We start from the raw sequence: 18,574 nt of genomic DNA, 5'->3' as shown, positions 1-18,574 counted from the left end.
GAGATCAAATGGTAAATAGTTTTAAGTTATAAAGTCAGAGAAATACAGCAGGGAAACAACCGCTTTGGCCTACCAAATGCCGACCAGCACCTATCCATTTTCACTAATGCGTTGTTGATCCCTTTTATTTATATTCTCCCCACTTTCCTATTAACTCATCTCAGATTGTTCCCCGCGTCTTCACATTAACAGCAATTTACACAGGCCAATTAACCTACCAGCCTTTTGGATGTGGGAGGAAACTAAGCACCTGGATAAAACCCACAAGATCATAAGGAAAACTCTACACAGACAGCACCAGTGATTGGGATTGTACCCAGATATCTGACTCTGTGAGGCAGTCACTCTACTGGCTGGGCCACCACCCAATGTCAGCATTCGACATCAAGATTCAGCAGCTGGTCTGCACTGACCATCTGTGACCATACTCACTGTCTGGTTTATTCCAATACCATCAGGAACTCGTACTTTTAAAAGTGTTAAATGTAGTATTAAATTGCATCTACACCATTCTATCACCCAAGTTTAAAACAAGTTTCTTGGCATTGGCACTCCTAACAACTGTGTGCTTGGAGGTACAGGATTGAAGCAACCCACACTCATTTCATTAAAGAACATCCAGGTATTAGAAAATGTCCAGGAAATAACGTTTACTTCACAACCAGTTAGACCTTGGAATGGGAAAGCAGCTAAACTGGAAGGCATTTTTCATCCAAACCCATACCGTGACTAGACTTTCAGTCCATCAGGCGGGGCTATTTCCACCCCCTATCTTCACAACAACCATGCGGCTATTGAACACTACAAACTCCAACTAAGCTCAGAACTATGAACTGCCTGGGTTAGGACTTTGGGCTTTGCTTTGTTTTTGCACTCTATTGTTTTTTTAAATGTATTGAAAGTTTTTTATTTTATTATCTTATCTATTGAATACTGCGTTCACGACCTGTTGTACTGCTGCTGCAAATTTCATTGTTCCATTTCGGGACATGTGACAATAAAAATAAAATGCTAGAATTTCATTGTTCCATTTCAGGACATGTGACAATATAAACACTCTTGACTCTTGACAAATGCAGTCATTCTGCCACTGCTGTTACTTCACGTAAATCCTGTCACTGCAGTCATTGGTCACTAGGTGGCAGCAACCAAACATATTTAACTATTACTTCTCTCCAGAGGTACTGCCTGTCCTGTTGAGTTACTCCAGCGTTTTGTGTTTATCTTTGTCTTATATTTTAACATGAGATAGACACAAAATGTTGGAGTAACTCAGCAGGACAGACAGCTTCTATGGAGAGAAGGAATGGGTGACATTTCTATGTTTCTTCCTCTCCCCTGACATCAGTCTGAAGTAGGGTCTCGACCCAAAATATCACCCATTCCTTCTCTCCATAGATGCTGCCTTTCCCGCTGAATTATTCCAGCATAGCATCATAGAGTGATACAGTGTGGAAATGCCCTTCGGCCCAACTTGCCCACACAGGCCAACAAGTCTCAGCTATACTAGTCCCACATACCTGCGCTTGGTCCATATCCCTCCAAACCTGTCCTGTCCATGTACCTGTCTAACTATCTAACCCGTATGAAGAAGGGTCTCGACCCGAAACGTCACCCATTCCTTCTCTCCAAAGATGCTGCCTGTCCCGCTGAGTTACTCCAGCTTTTTGCGTCTACCTGTCGAGCTGTTTCTTAAACGTTGGGATAGTCCCAGCCTCAACTACCTCATCTGGCAGCTTTTTCCATACACCCACTACCCTTTGTGTGAAAAAGTTACCCCTTAGATTCCTATTAAATCTTTTCCCCTTCACCCTGAATCAATGTCCTCTGGTCCTAGATTCCCCTACTCTGGGTAAGAGACTCTGTGCATCTACCCGATCTATTCCTCTCATGATTTTGTAAATCTTATGATGTTCTATAAGATCACCGCTCATCCTCCTGCGCTCCAAGGAATAGAAACCCAGCCTACTCAACCTCTCCCAATAGCTCACACCCTCTAGTCCTGGCAACATCCTCGTAAATCTTTTCAAACCCTTTCAAGCTTGACAATATCTTTCCTATAACATGGTGATATCTTTCCTACAACATGGTGTTTTGCTATTTCCTATAGCATTTTGTGTCTATCTTCTGTTTAAACCAGCATCTGCAGTTCCTTCCTAAATATTTTAAAGCAATGCACGGAAATCTCAGTAAAACGTGTATTTAAAATTATAGCACAAAGTACTGGAGTAACTCAGCGGGGCAGGCAGTATCTGTGGAAATGGGCAGACGATATTTCAGGTCGGGTCACTCCTTAAGACTGATGGAGTCATTGAAAGAAAGCTGGAAAAGAGAGGTGCGGGTGGGGCAAAGTCTTGCAAGCGATAGTGGGTACAGGGGCGGAGAATGTGATTGGCAGATGGGTGGAGTGACAAAGGCTAGAGGTGAAAAGAAGACAAAAGGGTGTCGAACTAGGTGAGGAGTGAAATGTAAAGCCGAAGGAAGGGATATGTGGAAGGAGACGGGGAAGGGAAAGCGAGGTGGGGTAGAAGGGTATGTGCTGAGAATTCAGTCCATACCGTTGGGTTTTAATTTCCCCAAGTGGAATATGAGGTTCTATTCCTCAGATTTGCATGTGGACAATGGAGGAGGTCCAGGACAGGAAGGTCGGTATGGGAAGGGGAAGGGAAGTTAAAATGTTAGCAACTGGGAGATGCAGCAGTCCTTGGTGGACAGACTGCAAGTGTTCGGCAAACCTCTAATTCTCCTGTCCCCTCCCCAATGCGTACACATTTCTCCCACCATCTCCCAATCACCCTGTCCCATTCCCCTTCTCTGTATGCTCATCTCGACTACAAGTCACCTGTTTGTCTTTTAACAACCCATATCCCTCCCTCTGGCTTTACATTTCACTACTCCTCTCCTTATCTGACACCCTTTTGTCTCCTTTACATCTCTGGCCTTTGTCACTTATTCCACCCATCTGCCAATCAGACCATTGTGTCTCGAACCAAAACATCACCTATACATGTTCTCCAGGGATGCTGCCTGACCTGCTGAGTTACTCCAGCACTTTATGACCTTTTTTCCCCTCTTTTTAAATCATTTGCCAAGCTTTTCCCTGCCCCGGTCTCCCTTTGCCAGCTTCACCCCACACACCATCAGGTCCCTGGACAGAGTCGAGGGAGGAGGTATAGGGACAGGTGTTGCATCTTCTGTGGTTGCAGGGGAAGGTACCTGTGGAGGGGGTAGTTTGGGTGGGAAGGGATGAGTTAACCTGGGAGTTGTGGAGGGAACGGTCGTTGTGGAAGGCGGAAAGGGGTGGAGATGGGAAAATGTGGCTGGTGGTGGGATCCTGTTGGAGATGGTGGAAATTTCGGAGGATTACGTGTTATATGCGACGGCTGATGGGGTTGAAGGTAAGAACTAGGGGGCTCTGTTTCTGTTGTGACTAGGGGGAGGGGAAGCAAGGGTGGTATAACTCTCATTTCCCTTATCCCTAACCAGTCTGAAGAAGGGTCTCAACCCAAAACGTCACCCATTCCTTCTTTCCAGAGATGCTGACTGTCCCGCTGAGTTACTCCAGCTTTTAGTATCTATCTTTGGTTTAAACCAGCATCTGCAGTTCCTTCCGTAGACAAAAGTGCTGGAGAAACTCAACGGGTGCAGCAGCAACTATGGAGCAAAGGAAATAGGCATCATTTCGGGCCGAAACCCTTCTTCAGACTGATGTAGGGTGGGGTGGGGGGGGAGAAGAAAGGAGAAAGGAAGAGGAGGAGCCCGAGGGCTAAGGGAGAGCTGAGAAGGGGAGGAGACAGCAAGGGCTACCGGAAATTGGAGAAGTCAATGTTTATGCGGCTGGGGTGCAAGCAGAATATAAGGTGCTGCTCCTCCAATTTCCGGTGGTGCTCACTCTGGCCATGGAGGAGGCCCAGGACAGAAAGGTCAGAGTTCCTTCCTACAGGTTTGTAGGTTTATTGGCTTGGTAAAAGCCCTGTCCCACGGTACGAGTTCATTCCATGAGCTCTCCCGAGTTTGCCCTGATTCGAACTCAGATATTTACGGTAATGGCCACTCGTCGGTACTCGGGTCTCTCGTGGACATTTTTCAACATGTTGAAAAATCTTCACGAGTCTTCCCCTGCTTACCTGCCGTTAGTGAGTCTTCCCCTGCTTACCTGCCGTTAGCGAGTCTTCCCGAGTACCTGCCGTTAGCGTTACGAGTCGCTAAGAGATGTCCCCGAGCTCCGACGTACCCGCTGCGTTCATTCTCCGTGCTTCCCACAAGTCTGATTTTTTTTTAACTCGGGGGACCTCTTGGAATGAACTCGTACTGTGGGACAGGGCTTTAAATGGAAAAATTGTCCATAGTGTGTGTAGGATATTGTTAATAGGCAGGGATCGCTGGTTGGCGCAGATCCGGTGGGCCGAAGTGCCTGTTTCCGCGGTGTATGTCTAAACTAAACTAAACTAAACATAATGGGCCTGTCCCACTTAAGCGACTTTTTAAGTGACTGCAGGAGATTATGCAGTTGCCACATGCGGGTGGTTGCCGGGGAGTCACCTTCATGGTCATGAGGAGTTCCCACATTCTGGGAACTAGTCGCGGCCTCATTATGGTGACTAGAATGAAGCCGCCATGAAGAGTAGCGAGAATTCTTGTGCCGTAGGTGGGTCGCCAGGAGGTCCTAGTGGGTTGCTAGGAGGTCGAAGGTTCTCGTAGGTTGTAGCCAGTGCTAACCGGTGAATTTCATTGGCTCATTGGGGGAGAAAAACGTTAGTAGTTTTCAGAACCAAGGATAACCGACCGGTAATGTTAAATGTCCGCGGGGCTTCACAGCCGTGTATCTCTGGCTTCTTGAAAGTTGTCTCCACTCCTTCTCCCCTCCTCTCCCTCCCCTCTTCCCCCCTCTTTTAAAGGACTTACCGTACACTGTGCTTAGCTGTCTTAATTACAGCGCCAACCTTCCTGTTCATCAAGGTGTGTGTCTGTATCACCTTGGCTTTGCATCATGCATCACTTAGACAGCGCTCCCCCCGCTTGCCCTGTCCCCCGCCTGCATAACGGTCTGGTGAAGAAAGCGATGTGTTTGTGTTTGTTCCACTCTTTGACAGTCGCCATTCCGGTTGCCCATTTTTCAGGCGGCAACTTGACCACCGCCGGCAGTCGCCTGAAAAATCGCCTAAGTGTGACAGGCCCATTAATTAGTTAATCGGTAAAAATGTTATGAATATATAGATATATAAATATAGATAAATAAATGTATCTATATATAAATGTATATAAAAAATCTATCTATAAATATATGGAGTGACTATTATCTTTTAATTTATTTGACACTTTTGTCCAGGTGCACGGAATTTTAATTGGTTAACAGGAAGCAGTTTGGACACATTTGCAGAATATTCCTTACCATCTTCTGACTCATTGTCTTCCTCGTTATTTGTGTATTCGAAGTGGAGTGAAAGGCCACAGAGAACAGCCTTAAAACCCGTTGGTCCAGATTTTGGCAAAAAAAGACTTGCTCTTCCCGGGGAGGAGGTCAGCGATAAAACAAAAGGTAATCATTGTTAATTACGTCTCACAGTGTTTTACAGTTAAAACAAGATATTAGGGACCAGTATATTAAAGGACTACCCCATTGTGGTATTAAGAACACAGCTAAGGAAATTTAAAAAGATTTTTGCTGTCAGGTGCAAAATGCTGATCACCTGATTCTGTAATTTATTCCACACTTTTAACAGAAGCATTAATTGATAAACTATTTTTTGTCACTTTACTGCATCATAGAAATATTCCTGGACATCTCTGCAACATTGTTGCAGTATCTCACCAAGATGAAGCATTGAACGGAGAGAGGTCCCTTTCCCTTCAATCATTGCCCAGTCATTCTGTCCTTGCTTCTCATTACATTTATTTAACATATTTATTTTTTAGCATTATTTTACTCACTCTGTTACCACGGAACTCAACGGCACTAGGCCTTATGTGGCTACTGCTGTTGTCTGAGTTTCAGAGGCTCCAGTACAAGTCTCAACCACATTGTAGGATCTGTGTCACCAAGGCAGTACAGCCTAAGGTAACAATTATGACCTTATATGAGCTTGTGATTGGATCCTTTGTCTGCTCATGTGCCAGATCCCAACTTTCACAAGTTATATCTGTAATTAAAGCACCAACTAATTGATTCATCTCACTGCCTGGCCCAGAGAGCAGCTGAGACCAAGAACAGTTTGATGCCTGCCTAAGTCTTTAAATAAAGTAATATCCATGTGAGACGCAATGGGATTCACGGAATCCCATTCACAGAAGAGGAAACTGATGGAAGGAAAGATTAAAGTAAAATAAATGGAACTTGATTGTGATAATATGTCAGAAGCAGGTAGGGAAGTTGTCTTTCCAAATGTATGTACATCTTATCCCTCAGAATCCTCTCCAGTAACTTTCCTATCACTGATGTTAGGGTTACTAGTCCATGTTGTACGGTTTTTCTTTGCTCTTCTTAAATAGAGGCACAACGTTAGCCGTGCCTAATGATGATTTGTGCATCTCAATCAACTGTTCTTACCTTAGGACAGAAAACGAGAACTATGCAAGGGAGTGTGAGATCTGAGGCAGAATTGGATGTGATTTATTATTTGTTTGTGAGTAAAGTAATCTGCAATCAATTCATCTTTTTATGCATTGCAATAGTTGCTGATCAGAGAGCAGACATCCTACGCCTGAGAAGACGATTCCTCAAAGATCGAGAAAAAGAGACTCTATTCTTTGCCAGAAGGACCATTCAGGAAAAGTATCGTGCAAAGGTAATTTTGCTTCAAATTTTTTGTTAAACTGACCATTGCAAACAGCGTCCACCCCAGACCTTTTACCAAGATGTAGACGCAAGGAACTGCTGATGCGGATTTATCAAAAAACGTGCAAAGTGTCGAGTGACTCAGCGAGTCAGACCGAAGAAGGATCCTGACCCAAAATGTCATCTGTCCTTTCCCTCCACAGTTGCCGCCTGATCTGCTGAGTTACTCCAGCACTCTGTGTTTTGACACTGAAGTACACTGGTTAAAAATGCTTCTGATTATTGTAATGGAACTTCATCATTTGTCATTGTTACTTTGCAGCAAGTGGCAATGTTGTATTTTGTAATGGGTACCAAGAGAGTCAGATTATTATGAGTTGATCTGGGGAAAAGGGGTGAGATATTTACATTAAAAATCACAATATTTTCTAGGAAATGAAAACTGCCCAGGAGATGAAACGTGATGCAGCTGTCACTCTTTACAGATGCTATCGAGTTGGAGATCTGCCAGACATTCAGATCAAATTCAGCAGTTTAATAGCTCCATTGCAGGCTGTCGCTCAGGTCTGTAAATAAAACCTTCAGCCTTTAACCCTAACCATCAACCTGCAAAATAAATTAACTTTGATTTGATTTTGAGTTATTAAACACTTTTTCCTCTCAATGTAAAGATCAAGTTAAGTTCTGAATGAAAGGTGGATAGATTATTTGTTATGTGTTATTTATCATAAAGATAACCTGTGAGAAAAATTTCCAACAGGTTTTGTGGTGATCACAGTTTAGATGTTATGCATGACAAACTATGAAGACGATTGCATCAGCATGGTGGAGGGAAATGGAAGGTTTTTAAAGGTGGTTGAGTAGGTGCTTTCAGTTCTAACTCATGATGGACATAAAAGCTATCTCTGTCAGATTGTGTTATAACGTGTTCTTATGACTGTTGGCAGATCAATTTCCCTCCTGGGATAAATAAAGTTCGATCATATCGTATCGCCAGAGTTTCTTCTGCTGTTGTTTTTCCTGGTGAAAGGGGCCTCATTGTAAATTGATCTCAATGTCTCTGAGAAGTGGTGTTTGAGACATCTCATTGGTGGTATCTTGCAGTGGTTTGATAGAGCGTGAGCTCATACAGCTGAAGGAGTCCTTTTGTCCCGTTTTTGGTTAATCGATAAGTAAATTGGCGAGCAAATTTCCAGGAGTCAGCGATTGAAAGTGAAATTATGGTACTTGTTTTTCAGAAAGACCACTCACTTGCTAGACAACTCTTCAGCGCCCTATTTTCTGGAATTCTGGAAGAAGTGAAGAAATCAAAGACAACTGATGAAATGAAGAACGTTGGCAAAGAGCTCATGGAACATTTTAGCCACATGCTGAGCAGCACAACATTGTGTTTTCCACCATTCGTGACCTGCATTCAGGTAGGGCCAGCTGTTGCTTAATGCTGTGCCCTTTGTCTGTGGACGGCTTGGTTGTTTTCATGTATAGTCCTTTCTGTGACTGGATAGCATGCAAACAAAAGCTTTTCACTGTACCTCAGTACATATGGCAATAATAAACTAAACTAAATTAAACAAGTCACCTACAATTGATCAAACCATTTACAGTGAACCGCAGTAATTCCTCCACTGTTTGTCATTTGGGTTGCAGCTGTTAGCAAATGTATAGGCACTAAAAATTATTGCTATGATAGCAATAGCTATTTGTCAATGTTGTATGTGAGTTTGTGTTCTGAATATAGAAAATGATCAAAATATTCTGCCGATAAAAAAGCATCATCATTCATTAGATCTGATTAAAGATCATTAGTTAATGGTTCAATGATCCAGTGATTCAAAGGTACTTTATTGACAGACATACCTAGCCACTGTGAAATTCCATATTTGTGTACAGTTCAGTAGAAATCTTACTATTTATGGACGCAATCATACTTAAATACAAGCGTGTAAGAACAGTATACTGTGGCAGTACACAGGAGTCGCCATGGTTCTGGCACCATCTTGTACCATTCAAGTTCAAAGCTGTTAAAGATGTAGTCTTAAGTTGTCCATAAAGTTGAGTATCTCAATTGCTAATAATTGCTTAAATAATACATAAACAAATTCCATAAATTGCAAGACCCAGAATATTTCATATACAATGTTCCCAAGAACTGTGATCATAATGATTTATTTAACCAGTCGTGTTTTGCAAATAACTGAAGCAGGACGGTGGATTTCTTTGAATTATCCAGAAGAGTTATTCCTGTCTGGTAGTGGATTACTGATCTGATCAGTATGTGTATTTGATGACGAGATGTCTCTTTTGTGCCTGGAAGAGCAATGGTACTGTGAGAGGTAAATGGGATAAGAAAAGTAGTGGAAGAAGAGAGGAAGAGTTCCAGTGAAAATTAGTCTGAGAGCACAATGGCACAGCAGGGATTTTGTTGAGCAACAATTCCACTGGTTGAGGTAAACAGTTAATACAAAAAAGATCTTAATAGGGATAATTGAGGTGGTGAACATGTCTATCTGGCTTATTTTTATTCTTTGATAGTGACTCTAAAATAAACTAGACTAAGTGGGACCCGTTGGGACCCATGTTCACATGGGAGGGCTGGTCCCCCAACGCAATATTCCACCTCGCCACCAATTCCAATATTGGTGGCCAGTGGGGGGGGGGCTTTCTGGAGCTCTAGTATGGGTGGTGTGGGCCAAAGGGACTGGTTTCCAGAGGGCTAGTATGGAAATTGTGGGCTGAATGGATCCTTGGGCTGGTAGCTCAGTCACTCAGGCCTGTTGGACTGGCCGCTCAGTCACTCAGGCCTGGTGTGCTGGCAGCTCAGTCACTCAGGGCTGGTGCACTGGCAGCTCAGTCACTCAGGGCTGGTGGGCTGGCAGCTCAGTCACTCAGGGCTGGTGGGCTGACAGTTCAGTCACTCAGGGCTGGTGGGCTGGCAGCTCAGTCACTCAGGACTGGTGGGCTGGCAGCTCTGTCACTCAGGACTGGTGGGCTGGCAGCTCAGTCACTCAGGGCTGGTGGGCTGGCGGATCAGTCACTCAGCTGGTGGGCTGGCAGTTCACTCACGGCTATTCCTTGAAATTCCATTTCAAGCAGAGTGCAAGCCAGCAAAATTAAATTTCATAGCATTTCAGGCAGTGTGCAGTCCACCAAATTCAATTTCATTGCATTTCAGGCAGAGTGCAGCCCACCAAACTCAATTTCGTAGCATTTCAGGCAGAGTGCAGCCTACCAAACTCAATTTCATAGCATTTCAGGCAGAGTGCAGGCCACCAAACTCAATTTCATAGCATTTCATGCAGAGTGCAGGCCACCAAACTCAATTTCATAGCATTTCATGCAGAGTGCAGGCCATCAAACTCAATTTCATAGCATTTCATCCAGAGTGCAGGCCACTAAACTCAATTTCATAGCATTTCAGGCAGAATGCAGGCCACCAAACTCAATTTCATACCATTTCAGGCAGAGCGCAATCCACCAAACTCATTTACATAGCATTTCAGGCAGAGTGTAGGCCACCAAACTCAATTTCATAGCATTTCAAGCAGAGTGCAGGCCACCAAACTCAATTTCATAGCATTTCAAGCAGAGTGCAGGCCACCAAATTGTCAAACAACTCTTTGCATTGTCATTAAGGGCTAACAAGTGATTTATTGCAAGTACATTGCAGACTCACAGTTCAGTTGATTCACAGCTTAGAATCACAGTTGTGGAAAAGAAAGCTCACAAAGGGATAGGAGAGTATGGCAAAGTGTAATAGGGGTTGATGTGAAAGGTGAGATGCGGAAGGAATTAAAAATATTGTATATGAATGCGCAAAATATAAGAAGTAAAGTAGATGAGCTTCAGGCTCAGTTAGAGGTTGGTAGATATGACATTGTGGGGATTACTGAGACGTGGTTGCAGGAGGATCGGGCATGGGAACTTAATATTCAGGTTTATACATCCTATAGAAAGGACAGGCAGGTGGGCAGAGGAGGGGGGTAGCTCTGCTGGTGAGGGATGGAATTCAGACCCTTGCGAGGGAAGACATAGGGACTGACGAGGTAGAGTCACTGTGGATTGAGTTGAGGAATTGCAAAGGGAAGAAGACACTAATTGGTGTTATCTACAGACCCCCAAATAGTAGCCCGGATGTAGGGTGTAAGTTGCAGCAGGAGTTAAAACTGGCATGTAACAAAGGTAATGCCACCATGGTGATGGGGGATTTCAATATGCAGGTAGACTGGGAAAATCAGGTTGGTTCAGGACCCCGAGAAAGAGAGTTTGTAGAATGCCTCCGAGATGGATTCTTAGAGCAGCTTGTAATGGAGCCGACCAGAGAAAAGGCAATTCTGGATTTAGTGTTGTCCAATGAACCAGATTTGATAAGGGAACTAGAGGTAAAGGAACCGCTTGGAGGTAGTGATCATAATATGATTAGTTTTAATCTGCAATTTGAGAAGGAGAAGGTTAAATCGGAAGTGTCAGTGATGCAGTTGAACAAAGGGGACCATGAAGGCATGAGGGAGGAGCTGGCCAAGGTAGACTGGAAAGGGATCCTAGCAGGAATGACGGTGGAACAGCAATGGCAGGAATTTCTGGGCATAATCCGGAAGACGCAGGATCATTTCATTCCAAAAAGGAAGAAAGATTCTAAGGGGACTAGGAGGAAACTGTGGCTGACAAGAGAAGTTAGGGATAGAATAAAACTAAAAGAAAAGATGTATAACACAGCAAAGTAGCCGGAAGCCCGAGGATTGGGAAACTTTCATAGGACAACAGAAGGAAACAAAACGGGCAATACGGGCTGAAAAGATGAAGTACGAGGGGAAGCTGGCCAGGAATATAAAGGACAGTAAAAGCTTCTTTAGATATGTTCAGGGAAAAAGAGTAGCAAAGTCAAATATGGGTCCCTTGAAGGCAGACACGGGTGAAATTATTATGGGGAACAAGGAAATGGCAGAAGAGTTGAACAGGTACTTCGGATATGTCTTCACTAAGGAAGACACAAACAATCTCCCAGAAGTACTGGATCACAGAGGATCTAAGGGGGTAGAGGAACTGAAAGAAATTTTCATTAGGCGAGAAATAGTATTGGATAGGCTAATGGGACTGAAGGATGATAAATCCACTGGGCCTGATGGTCTGCATCCCAGAGTCCTCAGGGAGGTGGCTCTAGAAATAGTGGGCGAATTGGTGATCATTTTCCAATGTTCAATAGTTTCAGGATCAGTTCATGTGGATTGGAGGATAGCTAATGTTATCCCACTTTTCAAGAAAGGAGCGAGAGAGAAAACTGGGAATTACAGACCAGTTAGCCTGACTTTGGTGGTGGGAAAGATTATTAAAGAGGTAAAAGAGAGCAGTAAAAAGATTAGTCCAAGTCAGCATGGATATATGAAAGGAAAATCATGCTTGATTAATCTTCTGGAATTTTTTGAAGATGTGACAAGTAAAATGGATGAAGGGAGCCAGTGGATGTAGTGTATCTAAACTTTCATAGCCTTTGATAAGGTCCCGCACAGGAGACTGGTGACTAAAATTAGAGCACATGGTATTGGGGGTAGGGTGTTGACGTGGATAGAAAATTGGTTGGCAGACAGGAAGCAAAGAGTGGGAGTGAACGGGTCCTTTTCAGAATGGCAGGCAATGGCGAGTGAAGTGCTGCAAGGCTCAGTGTTGGGGCCGCAACTGTTTATCATATATATTCATGATTTGGAAGAGGGAATTAGGAGCAACACTAGCAAGTTTGCGGATGACACAAAGCTGTGTGGCAGTGTGAACTGTGAAGAGGATGTTAGGAGGTTGCAGGGTGATCTGGACAGGTTGAGTGAGTGGGCAGATGCGTGGCAGATGCAGTATAATATAGATAAATGTGAGGTTATCCACTTTGGTGGCAAAAACAAGGGGGGAGATTATTATCTCAATGGGGTTAGGTTAGGTAAGGGGGAGGAACAGCGAGACCAGGGTGTCCTTGTACACCGGTCACTGAAAGTTGGCGTGCAGGTACAGCAGGCAGTGAAGAAAGTTAATGGAATGTTGGCCTTCATAACAAGAGGATTTCAGTATAGGTAGAGAGGTTCTACTGCAGTTGTATAGGGCTCTGGTAAGACCACATCTGGAGTATTGGTCTCCTAATTTGAGGAAGGACATCCTTGTGATTGAGGCAGTGCAATGTAGATTCACTAGATTGATCCCTGGGATGGTGGGACTGTCATATGAGGAAAGATTGTAAAGACTAAGCTTGTATTCACTGGAGTTTAGAAGGATGACGGGGGATCTTATAGAAACCTATAAAATTATAAAAGGACTGGACAAGCTTGATGCAGGAAAAATGTTCCCAATGTTGGGCGAGTACAGAACCAGGGGCCACAGTCTTAGAATAAAGGGGAGGCCATTTAAAACTGAGGTGAGAAAAAACTTTTTCACCCAGAGAGTTGTGAATTTGTGGAATTCCCTGCCACAGAGGGCAGTGGAGGCCAAATCACTGGATGGATTTAAGAGAGAGTTAGATAGAGCCCTAGGGGCTAGTGGAGTCAGGGGATATGGGGAGAAGGCAGTCACGGGTTATTGATTGGGGCCGATCAGCCATGATCACAATGAATGGCGGTGCTGGCTCGAAGGGCCGAATGGCCTCCTTCGGCACCTATTTTCTATGTTTCTATGGACTCTCCCTCCCGATCTTCCAGAGTGACTGACTCGCGTCCAGGCATCCGAGGTTTTATAGTCCTGCCCCCCCCCCAGAAACGGTAGTACTTTCATTGTGGTGATTGACAGGCGAGAGGACCAATCAGCTGATCTCAAGATTTTTTAAACACTCATATCTTCTTTATTTTTCATCGATCGGAAAAATCCTCGGGGCTGCCTCAGCGGAGGAGGACTGAGTAAGATGGCCAAAAATCATAGTGATATATGGTAGCGTTTTTTCTAAAATCAATATACAGCGCAGACAGGAAGTGGTCAAGATGAGACTTTTAGTTATATAGATGCATTGACCATCTAATCATTTCCCTCCAAGTCACTATTTTTGTTCTATTTTTCTTTGTAAAGAACCTTGTGGACTTCTCAGTATTGTAATTGATTCTATTAATAAGTTGTGCTTGCACTGCGTCTTATTTCTATAAACAATGAGTTTGATTGCAACTGTTTGTTTTTATTGGAAAATAATGATTTAACATTGGTTTTGATTTGTTTTTCAAAAGGACATGAGTTATCAACACCAAGATCTGCTGAATCTTAATCCTGCTATCATCAGCGCAACCTCCTTGGCCAGTTTACAACAACCAATGGGAATTATGCTTATGGAACTGAATTTGATCCACCACACTCCGCAGGAAGAACCGCCAGCAAAGCGGGCACGAGGCACATGCCAGCAATCTCCTGACACCACCCGATGGGTGGAGCTCGCAAAGTAAGCCAATGTATGAATGGTAAAAAGGTACAATTGCCTGTTACAATAGTGCACTTTTTTGTGCAAAAGAAACAAAGTGCCAGAGGAACTCGGCAGATCAAGCGTATCTGTGGAGGGAATGAACAGATGATGTTTTGGGTCGGGACCCCTTTTCAAACTGATGGAATATAGCGGAGAAAGCTGGAAAAGAGGTAGGGAATGGAGTAGTGCCTGGCAAGTGATAGACGGAAAAACAAGTAACTGCAGATGTTGGTTTACATAAAAATACACAAAGTGACAGAGTAATTCAGCGGGTCAGGCAGAATCTCTGGCGAATTTGGATAACGTGACATTTCGCGTCATGAGACTTCTTCATACTGGAGAGGTGCAAGGGGGATACAGGTAAGAGAGGAGACTTTTTGCTGATGTTTTCATTTTTTTCCTGTCCCATCCAACAGCACTTTCATCTGAGCCCAGACTGGATGTGATAATAAACATAGAAAAGTACAGCACAGGAACAGGCTCTTCAGCCCACAATGACTGTCCATTCGGAAACATTTGTCCTCTGAGCATCTAGAATTAATTGATGAATTTATTGTTACTTACACATGTTTGAAAGCATGAACACTGATTATACTGATTTTTTTCGCAGATTGTACCGATCGATAGGAGATTATGATGTCCTGCGTGGAATCTTTAGTGAAAAAATTGGCACAAAGCCCATCACACAAAAAGCTCTTCTGGCAGAAGCTAAAAATAATTACATAGAGGCTGTACAGTTATACGACCAGGTAAAAGTGGCTGTGATGAATGAGATGTTTGCAGTGATAATGGTTGGCTGAGCCCGGATCAGGTCTCGCATTCACCTCGTAGACTCAATGGGTCAGGCAACATCTCTGGAGAAAAGCGATGGCTGATGTTTCGGGTCGGGCCCTTCTTCAGTCTGAAGAAAGGTCCCGACCTGAAACTTCACTATCTTTTTTTCTCCATAGATCCTGCCTGGTCCGCTGAGTTTCTCCAGCACTTTGTGTCTATCTTTGGTGTAAACCAGTTTCTGCAGTTCTTTGTTTCTACTGGTTTCAGACTGTGTTGCTGCTACAGCCTTTCCATAAAGGGGAACAATTTGGGAATGGAATCTAGGTTGCACGTGGCAGAATCTAGAGCAAGTGGAGTCTTCTCGGATGTTACTCCACAAAAATAAAATGGTTTTAGCACAATTATTCCAATATGTTTTGTGTACCACGACGGCCAGATGTGTGTTTTGTTTACATCATTGTGGTGTGTTAAATGCACAGGTATAATTTGTTGCTGCAATATTATCAATAATTTTTGCCTACCTTCACCTGTGCCCTTCAAGTCCATACTGCCTCTGTGTAAGAGTGACCACTCAGCCCATTGAGTCTGCTCCATAATCTTATTATTTTACCATAGCTGTTCTAAATTCTTTGCTATTATGATCCCTTGATCCGTTAAAGTGAATGTGCTTTGATTGCATTGTAGCTACATTCCCATGATAAAGGAAGATTGGGAAATTAAAGACATTACATTATAGTTAAACAAAAGGTTAAATGATCTTCTCGTAACTCCCACTGCCATTCCCATACTAACCTTTCCATCCTGGGCCTCCTCAATTGTCAGTGAGGCCCAATGCTAATTGGAGAAACAGCACCTCATATTTCGCTAGGGTAGCTTACAACCCAGTGATATGAGTTGACTTCTCTAACTTCAAGTAGCCCTTGTTTTCCCTCTCTTTTTATTCGTCCCCCATCCTAGTTCTCCGACCAGTCTGACTGTCCTCCGGATTAAATTTTATCTTTGTATGCTTTGTTTTCACCTTTCCCTAGCTAACAATGATCTATTCTACATTTTCCTTGAACTATGTCCACTTCGATGTCTCGTTTTCACACCTTATCCTTCCATATCTCTGTGTCTCCCTCTCCCCTGACCCTTAGTCTGAAGAGGGGTCGACCCAAAACATCACCCAATACTTCTATCCAGAGATGCTACCTTTCCTGCTGAGTTACTCCAGCAATTTGTGTCTATCAATAGGTAAAATGAAGCAGAGGAAAGAGCATGTGATGGACACCGAGTTCTTAACACGTGAGAACCAGCTTAATTACTGATAGTTCAGAGGGGAAGTGAACAAGGAAGTAAGAGAAGCTTAGAGACAGCATGAAGAAAAGTTGGCAACAAAAGTAAAAGGAAATCCCAAAATATTTTATTGGCATGTGGATGTTTCCGGGATGTGTTCTCATTAATATTTGCCGCTCTTGGCCTGGAAATTATGTTCAGCAAGGCCATCTTCCTTGCCAGGCCAGAAATGTACTGATCCTGATCACACTTCAGAGATTGTTCCCCTTCCTGCCTCTTATTATCACAAACCTATTCTATATTTGGATAGTTGAAGTTTCCCGTGATCACCACACTCTATCTTTCTTATTCAATAACGCCACACCTCCTTTCTTTCCTTCCATATCTTTACAGAACACCCTGTTTAGAAATTTTGACAATCTATTTCTGCTATGCTCTTAGCCATGTCCCTACACTGTCATAGTCCCGCATGTTCGATTTCTTGGTTTGTTCACAAGTGCCAGTGCTAACTAGCGACAGGAGCACTTTGCACATCATTGTGTAATATTTTAAAGCTTTCATTAACGAGTTCTTATGAATTTGATCTTGCAGGCCTTGAAAACAGAACAATGGGACGATGGAGACCCAACAGAAGCAGAGAAAGACTTCTGGGACATTGCAAGTCTGGAGTGTTACAACCAATTGACAGAATGGAAATCACTGGAATATTGTTCCCTTATTAACATCAGTGAAACAACTGAAGATTTAGAGGGGATGTGGTTGAATCCTTTCTTTCAGGTGAGCTAAAGTGCTTTAAGCTTTAATGCTTTGTTCATTATTTCACCATCGTTAAATCCAGCCCATCATGTTGAATAAGTTGTCTGTCACTCACCACTCAAGCTTATCCTTGTGCTGAACTGGAGTATGTTTAGCTGTCTCCTGATGATCCAATGTGCACCTGTTCCTCTCTAGATCAAACAGGGTGTTCAATTAGTCCCCAATTAACTGCAGCGAGAAAACGCAGAAATTAGTAAAACTTTTAAGCTTTAATTAATTAATGCTGAGAGCATTTGAAAGAATGCCCAGAGGGAAGCAAACAGAATGTAAGTGATTTAAATGAATGGTGGGCCACTTACTAATCCCAGTTTTACCTTCAGAAGCTTTCTTTAAAACTGCGGTACAAAGATGATGCTTAACATAAGAACATTTGATGAGTTGATTTCAGTTCAAGATTACACTGAATGCACAGGCACATGTACCCGAAATTAGAGGATATTAGTTTATAGCAACAGAAGAGTGGCACAGTTGCTGCCTTATAGCGCCAGAGACAGTGGTTTGATCCTGACTACAGGTGCTGTCTGTGCGGCGTTTGTATGTTCTCACTGTGACCACGTGGGTTTTCTCTGGGTGCTCTGGTTTCTTCCCACACTCCAAAGATGTACCGATTTGTAGGTTAATTGGCTTCGGTAAAAATTGTAAATTGTCCTTAGTGTGTAGGATAATGTTAATGTACAGGGATCGCTAGTTGGTGTAGACTCGGTAGGCCGAAGAGCCTGTTTCCATGTTGTGTCTCTAAACTAAACTAAAGGAAGTGACATTTTGCCACAAGTTGTTAGTTTGATTACTTCCAGTTAAGTGCTAAGTGTTTTACTCATCAGTAGAGACTTTTAAGATTTTGGAGCAGTAGATGTATGATAATTTAGAACATTTAACATATTTGGTCATTTACATTTAGAACATATATTCTAGAACATATATATTCTAAATCGTGTTGAAACAAGGAACTGCAGATGCAGGTTACAAACACAAGGTACAAAGTGCTGGAGTAACTTAGCGGGTGAGGCAGCTTCCCTGGAGAACCTGGACGGGTGACATTTTGGATCAGGATCCTTTTTCAGAATTAAATTGTTTTAATGATTTGAAAATGCACACTATATTGTCACCATGAATGAATGCAAACAACTAAGTAGTTGCCTATTTCCTTCGCTCCATAGATGCTGCCTCACCCGCTGAGTTTCTCCAGCATTTTTGTCTACCTTACCAAATGTCCATTAGGCCATATTGCTACATTGTCTTTTGTAATATCACACAACACTCAAGCTTGGCTTCATACTAAAGCTGAGCATAGTGACTTGTTTCATGCTGATCTCCAATGCGCCTATTCCTTCCAATAGATTAAACAGGTACTTTATTAGCCCTCGATTAACTACTGTGAATAACAAATTGAAGTAAAAATTAGTCAAACTTTAAGCCCTAGTTAATTAACACTTTCAGAATTCAAACGAATGCACCGAGGGAAGCAGTGTCATTAATTCCCGAGTAGATCCACATTTAACTTTAGAACGTGGTGCCAGGTTCTT

General features: G+C 43.1%; 1 protein-coding gene across 1 annotated transcript in view; it reads left to right on the top strand.

Annotated features, from left to right (window-relative positions):
• The window catches only part of prkdc (protein kinase, DNA-activated, catalytic subunit), a 235,559-nt gene that overhangs the window by 166,812 nt on the left and 50,173 nt on the right, over nucleotides 1-18,574 (top strand). The window contains exons 59-65 of the mRNA XM_033019700.1: nucleotides 5,330-5,539; nucleotides 6,673-6,785; nucleotides 7,208-7,339; nucleotides 8,014-8,193; nucleotides 13,957-14,165; nucleotides 14,797-14,935; nucleotides 16,827-17,012. Of these exons, the coding sequence (XP_032875591.1) occupies nucleotides 5,330-5,539; nucleotides 6,673-6,785; nucleotides 7,208-7,339; nucleotides 8,014-8,193; nucleotides 13,957-14,165; nucleotides 14,797-14,935; nucleotides 16,827-17,012 (1,169 nt within the window). The remainder of the gene's footprint in view (nucleotides 1-5,329; nucleotides 5,540-6,672; nucleotides 6,786-7,207; nucleotides 7,340-8,013; nucleotides 8,194-13,956; nucleotides 14,166-14,796; nucleotides 14,936-16,826; nucleotides 17,013-18,574) is intronic.

Source organism: Amblyraja radiata, chromosome 4 (genome assembly GCF_010909765.2).
Source record: "Amblyraja radiata isolate CabotCenter1 chromosome 4, sAmbRad1.1.pri, whole genome shotgun sequence".
NCBI lineage: Eukaryota > Metazoa > Chordata > Chondrichthyes > Rajiformes > Rajidae > Amblyraja > Amblyraja radiata.
The sequence above is the reverse complement of the archived record's forward strand: the minus strand, read 5'-3'. Positions and strand labels throughout refer to the sequence as shown.